The sequence below is a fragment of the Buteo buteo genome, chromosome 23 (genome assembly GCF_964188355.1).
Source record: "Buteo buteo chromosome 23, bButBut1.hap1.1, whole genome shotgun sequence".
Taxonomy (NCBI): domain Eukaryota; kingdom Metazoa; phylum Chordata; class Aves; order Accipitriformes; family Accipitridae; genus Buteo; species Buteo buteo.
Window position 1 is genome coordinate 5,842,474 of NC_134193.1, and position 7,923 is coordinate 5,850,396.

Here is a 7,923-nt window from a genome sequence, read left to right on the forward strand (position 1 = left end):
TCTGTCTCTCTGTCTCTCTTTCTCTCTCTCTCCAGTCCAAACCATTACAAGACCTGACTTCCACCATCTGGGAATCTAACCCCTTTTATGTCCCTTCTCCTTTTTCTACGATGACTCACCATTATTTTTAACTTTGAAGAGAGAGGAAATTATGGGGATCTTGGAAGCCTGTATTTCTCTCTAGGATTTCCCCAGGGTCAGATAATCGGTGTTACTAAGAGACACTAAGATTTGGCTTCTCCAGGTAATGTGATTTGTTTTCTGTGTGCCATGGTGGTTTGCAGAGAATGACAGGAGCCGGGACACCAGCGGTCGAGGAGGGGGACTGCAGTGGTCCGCGGGGCAGCTTGCATCGGCATCGGCGGCTCCAAATTCAGGCAGCCGCAAAGCTTGCCCAGTTGGCTGCAGGCAGGGAGGGCAGCATGTCGCCTTGCCGCTTTATGGCCAGGGCAGGAGGATCGGGAAGGTGTCGAACTTAAAACTGAAGTTAGAGCTTTCCTAGAGGGTAGATTGCCTGAGATTGCACGGTTAAATGTTAACCCTTAGCTGCATGCCTGGAAATGAGCTGAGCCTGGTCTGCCTCTCCCCGGCACCCCACGGGGTCCCCTCGCCACTTTAGGGCTGGATGGGGTTATTTTTCTTCCTTCCTTTCTCTTCCCTTCCTCCCTCTTTTTAATTTTTTTTTTTAATTGGAATTTTTATTGTTAGCCAAAAAAAGTTCTGGTTTGCCAATGCCAGTTTTTTCCACGCTGGTTTTCAATAGGTGACAGTTCCTCAGGTGTTTTCTCTCTTCCACCTAATGGGTTTAGATGGGAGTTTTTGAACTCCGTCCCAGAGAAGGCGAATTAACCCCCCTGAGGAAGAGGATAGACATGCTAGTGAAGGGAGCTGCTCTCCTCCCCCCCAACTTTATTTCATCTCTCTCTTTCTCAGCAGGGGCAATTTTCTTTCTTTTTTTTTTTTTTTTATTTTCTCTTTTTTTTTATCATCCCTTCGCCTTTTCATGAGACACTTCCAAACCTACGTACCTGTCCTTCTGCAGGATAGTAGCCCTGCCCTGAATCCGATCCCACCACCGGGCACTGGGAAGAGATTAGCATAAGGATTTCTTTTAAAGCCCAATATGACAGTTGCTACTGGAGATCCTGCAGACGAAGCTGCAGCTCTTCCCGGTCACCCGCAGGACACGTATAACCCTGAGACCGACCATGAATGCTGCGAGAGGGTGGTCATTAATATTTCGGGTCTGCGCTTTGAGACACAGCTCAAGACACTAGCCCAGTTTCCAGAGACCTTACTAGGGGATCCTAAAAAGAGAATGAGATATTTTGACCCACTCCGGAATGAGTATTTCTTTGACCGGAACAGACCAAGCTTCGATGCAATTTTGTACTATTACCAGTCTGGTGGGAGGTTGCGGAGGCCGGTTAATGTGCCCTTAGATATCTTCTCGGAAGAGATTCGTTTCTATGAACTGGGGGAAGAAGCGATGGAGATGTTTCGGGAGGATGAAGGCTACATCAAAGAAGAGGAAAGACCCTTGCCTGAGAACGAGTTTCAGAGACAAGTGTGGTTGCTCTTTGAGTACCCTGAGAGCTCAGGCCCTGCCAGGATTATAGCTATTGTCTCCGTCATGGTGATTTTAATCTCCATCGTCAGCTTTTGCCTGGAAACTTTGCCCATTTTTCGGGATGAGAATGAAGACATGCATGGCAGCGGGCTGAGCCATCCCCCCTACTCCAACAGCAGCATGGGGTACCAGCAGTCCACCTCTTTCACAGACCCCTTCTTCATCGTGGAGACACTTTGCATCATCTGGTTCTCCTTCGAGTTCTTGGTGAGGTTTTTCGCCTGCCCCAGCAAGGCTGGTTTTTTTACCAACATCATGAACATTATAGACATCGTAGCCATCATTCCCTATTTCATCACCTTAGGGACGGAGCTGGCCGAGAAGCCGGAGGATGGTCAGCAAGGCCAGCAAGCCATGTCCTTGGCCATCCTTCGAGTCATCCGCTTGGTGCGGGTTTTCAGGATCTTCAAACTCTCCCGACACTCCAAGGGGCTGCAGATCCTGGGGCAGACTCTCAAGGCCAGCATGCGGGAGCTGGGCCTCTTGATATTTTTCCTCTTCATTGGCGTCATCCTCTTCTCCAGCGCCGTCTACTTTGCTGAGGCCGACGAGAGTGAGTCCCAGTTCCCGAGCATCCCCGATGCCTTCTGGTGGGCCGTGGTTTCCATGACGACTGTTGGCTATGGAGACATGGTCCCCACGACCATCGGGGGGAAAATAGTGGGTTCCTTGTGTGCCATCGCTGGCGTATTAACGATTGCCTTACCGGTGCCCGTCATAGTGTCTAACTTCAATTACTTCTACCACCGGGAGACGGAGGGAGAGGAGCAGGCTCAATATTTGCAAGTAACCAGCTGCCCAAAGATCCCCTCTTCCCCTGACCTAAAGAAAAGCAGAAGTGCCTCTACGATTAGTAAGTCTGATTATATGGAGATTCAGGAAGGCGTAAACAATAGCAATGAGGATTTTAGGGAGGAGAACTTGAAGACAGCCAATTGCACCCTAGCTAACACAAACTATGTGAATATCACCAAAATGCTAACCGATGTCTAGTCGCTAAAATCTAGTAACATATTTAAAGCTGAAGTGGAACAATTGCAGATATTGAGTGCTGCTCTGCATTGTAGTTAATACAGTATTTTCTACGGTGTATATTTGGTTCTGCATGGGAAGCAATAGCTGTGTAAGTGACTTTTAACCTTTGATTTCCACACCGAATAAGCGTTCGTGCAAAAAAAACCCCAGCAAACCTTTTTGTTTCCCTTCTCCCATCCCAGGCTTGTGGGTTTCCAAAGATATGGAACGGTTGGGCATTTCGAGCAATGGGATGGGGATGTGGGGGGCAGCTCCGGGCCATCCCAGGGTACCACGAACGCCTGTCCCTGTCCCGTGGAGCTGGGTGACAGCCAGCTTCCAGGCGTGGGGAACGGCTGGGAAAGGTCAGGCAGAGCTTAATGAAGGGAAGATGCAGTCGTGTGTCCGAATTGCTTGAAGGCTCGGGTTTCCGGCCCGGGAATGCCAAGTGCGAACGCATTGCCCAGGCTCATGTTTCATAACTGAAAATGCTGCATGCTGCAATAGTTTCAGCCACTGCAGTATGCCAGTGTGAGGCCCAGGGGAGGGATAATTAGTATGACGACACATTATTTATTAAGTCTTAAGTTTTCTATGCTAGGCATCGGGAGGGATGAGTAAATAAATCAAGCGCTTGGATTTTATTTATTTATTTAGATGACACTTCCATCACCAATATTTCCAGGATCACCAAAGACACCTCCACTGACACATTGAAAATGAGTTGGAAAAAACATCTTTTTTTATATCTATATATAAAACTGGAGCAACTATGCTGTGGCCTATAATATATTTATACTGCAGTGAAATTTAACCAGTAATACAGTACAGCTGCATGGATATTTGTTGCATGAATCTGAATATTTAATACACACACAAATATATATTTTCTTAGTAGACTATACAGTATTCATGTTTATAGTGTTTATAGATTCTCCGGTGGCTCGAAGGAGATTCATGGGAGTTAAAAAATCTCCATTATATTTAAAAACTGGATGGGGAAGGCATGTGCTGACAACAGTTTGAGAGATAATAAGGCAAAGCCTGAGTGTCCGAGCATCCAGACACAAGAGCCAACTAACGCAAGCGAGGGAAGGTGAGCTGAAAGTTAAACACCTGCACTCATTATGGGGCGAGTAATTAGTCATTAATCTTGGTGCCATGAGCAGAAACCACAGTGGATCAGAGAGGGCACGAGGAGCAGGTGGAATAGCAGGTACTGGCTCTCCTGACTTGTTTGTTCAGCAATTTTCAGCCGTTTCCCATATAATTATCGTGTGTGTGTGTATAGATATTTAGAGAGCGACTATAGGGCCAAATCCTCAGCAAATGTGAGCACTTGGGGCATCAGGGGCGTCCCAGCTCAGGGGTGCCGGGATGGTGGGACATGGGCCGGAGCAGGATGACCTGTCCTGTGGCACCCACGGGATCACCAGGGAAGGGTGCGTTTTGGGCTGGAAAACTCCTTTTCAACCATGTAGAGCCTCAGGGCTGGCGGTTTATTCCCTTATGGTGGAGAGGGCACATGCTGAGGGTGGGCTGGATCCGAGCTGGCACCTCTGAGCCTTTGCTTTGCCTTCTTCCAGGGTTTTTAGGAGGGGTGAGTTGAGATGCAGAGACCCTGAGGTTGTTTCTGCTTCGTCTTCATCCCCAGTGTTATTTGGGGATTGGTGGGAGCTGTCGGTCCAGGGGGATCTCGCCTGCTTTCCCCACCCCCGTCTGGATTTCTTTGTGGTTTTCCCCCCGTTGCTGACAATCCATGGGGACGGGTGCCCTGTTCCTCTGCCAGGTGAGGGAGAAGGATGCAAACCTCTTCCAAGCTTGTGGTCGAGCAAAGATTCCCTGGGGTGCGGGATGGGGTTTAGCAGCCTGTTGAGTTGGGGTGAATTTGGGCTGAATTTGGGCACAGCCAGTGCTGTATTGCTGCGGTGAAGTTTGGTCACAAGGAGGGAACCCCATTGCAGAGCATGCGAGGGAGGTCAATCAGAACCTTCCTGAGCTCAGAGAGGAAAACCATACTAATAACAATAAAATAAACGGTGCTAGCGTATTCTACAGCAATGGTTCAAAATGCTGCTTTAGGGCCGGATCCATCTCTCGTGCTGATGTGGCTCCACTCAGCCAGGGGGAATCACTCCTCATTTTTATTTTATTGATTGCTTGATTCAGGCCTGGCTATAATTAATACCAAGTGTCTATGGTTAGTGCACGAGAGTCCTGGCTTCTGCTTGGTGCAGAGGACCAGCAGCATCAATGCATTGGGTCTCAAAGGTGCTCAGCACCACACAGCATGGGGCCCCCGGCCTGTCTTTACTTACATCTCATTATATTAGGAGCCCTCTCCTCCCTCTTTGCTGCTGCAGCTTTGAAATGGGAGCCCCTTGAAACCCATTAACACCTTAAACACACACAAAAAGAAGCAACTCAACCGAAAGCAATAAATCTCTGCTTCTGGAGCTCCTCCTGTGGAATGGGATGGGGCTGGCGTGAGTCGCTGCCTTGGGCATGATTCCCAGGGTGGTCAGCCAGCCAGCTTCCATTGATCTGGCTCATGGTGGGTCCATGGGGATGTGAGCTTGCATGGGGTAGCTGCCTGATGCACCAGGATGCTGCCCACCCACCCATGGGTGCCACTAGCACCGGGCGATCCCATCCCTGGTGTGTGGGAAAGTGCCGAGGGTAGGTTGCTGCAGGTTTTTGGGGACGATGCTGGCACTCAATGAGACTTTGCAAAGTGCCCGGTTGTTTAATGCCTGTGGACTTCGGATGATTTCGGGGGAGCGTTTGCCAAAGTATTGGGTGCATCTTGGGAGTGTGAGTGCCGTTGTGGTTTGGTAAGGAGGAAGACCATGTTTTTTTTGGGAGAGGTGTTTTGGGCACGGTGTCCCTGTGGGCTTTCCAAGGCTGGGCAGGAGGTGAGAGCGGGTCCATGAGCAGGATCAGACACACCCAAACCCACACACCGAGCTGGGGGTTCCTGGCTGCCTTAGGGCCGCATCACAGGGATGGACAGGACCAAAGAGCAAGAGGCCATGTTCTTCCCGTTGTCACCAATGTGAGCTGGCATCCATTCCCATGGCAAAGGCCAGCACCACCAGTTCCTTCCTTAGGACGGCTCCTGCACCTCTTGCATTGACCCAGGCAGAAGTTCCTGGGGAAAACGAGCCCTGGTGGGAGAGCATCTCTGGGCTGCCCTTGGCACTGTGTTTGGGAAATAGGGAAAACACCAGGATAAGCACTTGGATGTTTGGCTCAGGGCAAAAAAGGTCTGTGGGGGCTGTGGCTGGAAGCAATCCATCAGGCTGCACAAAACAGAAGGGTCCAGATTTCTCCCCCGCACAGAGAAATGGTTCCCCTATAGCTTTTAATGGGATTTGTGCCTGCAGGTCGGAGCTCTAGTGCTATTTCTAGCTTTGCTTCTGACTCACTGATGTGATCTTGAACCAGTTTTTCAGGAGGAGACTGTGATTTATTTTTTTTTTCTTGAGGAATTTGATTTGAGAGATTCTGGGCCTGTTTCTGCAGAGATGCTGAGCATCCAAAACTCCCCTTGACTCTGAAATAGTGCAAAAATGAGCTGCAAAGTGGCTCAGACTGAGGATGCTAAATTAGGGACCGGGGAAAGGAAGGGTCCCACAATCTATGTTAGATTTCATCGGGCCACCTAATGTAGGTGGTCTGGTTCCTCTCCTCCTCCCGTGGAGATGTTTGCCTCTCTGCAGGCGTGGGATGGAGGACTGAAGCTCTCTGGACTGCAGAGGAGCTCCTGGGTTGGCACCCAGAGGAGACAATACGTGTATTTTAGTTTTATCTTTTGTGCCATGGTTTTGGAGAGATGGAAAGTTGTGATTACAGTGCGGGTTGTCTTCCAACACCCAACCACATGCCCAAGCCTGCAAGCAACCCATCAGCACTTTAATATCTTCCAAAATCTCTGCTAAGGGCAATGGGGTGAGGCTCATATACTGGCTGGACACCACCAAGTGATTAGGGCTGCTAGGAAAAAATCATCTTTACGGGTCAATGTGTTTTATTGGGAAAACTAATCCTTGCAGCTAAGTTTTGTGTCAAAGTCCTACAGGTTTGAATGCTGAGCTAGACAAAGAAAGAGATCTCTAGATTGGCGTTATGAGAGTATAGCACGTGGATGTATAAATATGGGCATATTTGTGCATAAATACACAGAAGGAGAGAAAAAGACAGAGGAGGAGGAGGTATTTCAGGAAGGGCCTTGCTTTGTTATCAGATAATTCCTGGGTCAGCCCTTGAAATTGCTGCCAAAGTGTTTTAGCTTTTCCAGAGCTTGAAATACACTTAGGGATGGGCTCAAGTGAAGAAGGAAATCCCGATCTGGTCTTGGAAGTGGGAGCATCCTGAGGGGCTGGTGCCGTTTGGCTCTGTGCATCCCTCAGCAAACTGGCAGCTTTGCAGCATCTCTGCTCTTGATCCTAAATCCCTGGCTTGGGCCCGTCACGACTGTTTCTGTGACTGTGCAGGGAAAGCCAAGCAGAAGTTGAAGGGATTTGTTTGCGATGCAAGTGCTGTGCTGCACTGGGTGGGGTTTTTCAGTTGTTTTGGGGGTTTTTTTTGTAATGGCTTTTAAGTCCCTTGAACCATGCTGGCTTTTGGTCCCATGGTGGTGGCAAGAAGCATCTCCCTGTTTTGGAGCCAGGGTGTGTTTATCTCAAGTTCTACATCCATGGGGAGGGATCCCAGGGTTTTCTTCTCTCAGTGGGAGCTTGTCAGCATGCTGCTAGGGTGAAAGGTGCTGAGGGGTGAAGGAAGAAGGAGTAGGCCCCAAACCACTTCATTTTGCACCCAAAAAAAGGCTGTGGCTTCTTCCTTGCACCCCTGGCAGCATCTGACCTCCTCTGCATCTAGTGCATCCCTTGGTCCCTCCTGTTGGGGACCAGCTGCTGCCCCGAGCCCCAAGGGGAGACAAGAGTCCCCCCCATCATGCACGGGCCACTATTCTGTCTCTGGCCAAAGCACTGCCCTTCCCCAGGTCCTGTGTGAACGGCACCCCACAGCCTCGGTCTCCCCATGATGTTACTACATTTGGCTGCCCAAATTTCATCCCCCCTTCTCAGAAATGGGTGTTCCGATCCTGCCGCATCCTATTATGGGGGGAGAGGGACCAGCCTCCAGCGGTGTAAATCACCCTTGAAAGCACAACACTGATTTACACTCGGGGAGGAGATCCCCCCAGCCCAGTTGTATGTGATGAAAGATCAATTCCTTATCAGTGTTCTTCCTCTGACAGGGGGGACAATTTGGCT

At 49.6% G+C, this 7,923-nt stretch overlaps 1 protein-coding gene across 1 annotated transcript; it reads left to right on the forward strand.

Annotated features, from left to right (window-relative positions):
• Positions 1-555: 555 nt before the first annotated feature.
• Positions 556-2,623, forward strand: LOC142043535 (potassium voltage-gated channel subfamily A member 2). Its single transcript, XM_075054799.1, has one exon. It carries the CDS (start codon positions 1,124-1,126, stop codon positions 2,621-2,623), a length of 1,500 nt encoding a protein of 499 aa, XP_074910900.1. The 5' UTR covers positions 556-1,123.
• Positions 2,624-7,923: the final 5,300 nt, after the last annotated feature.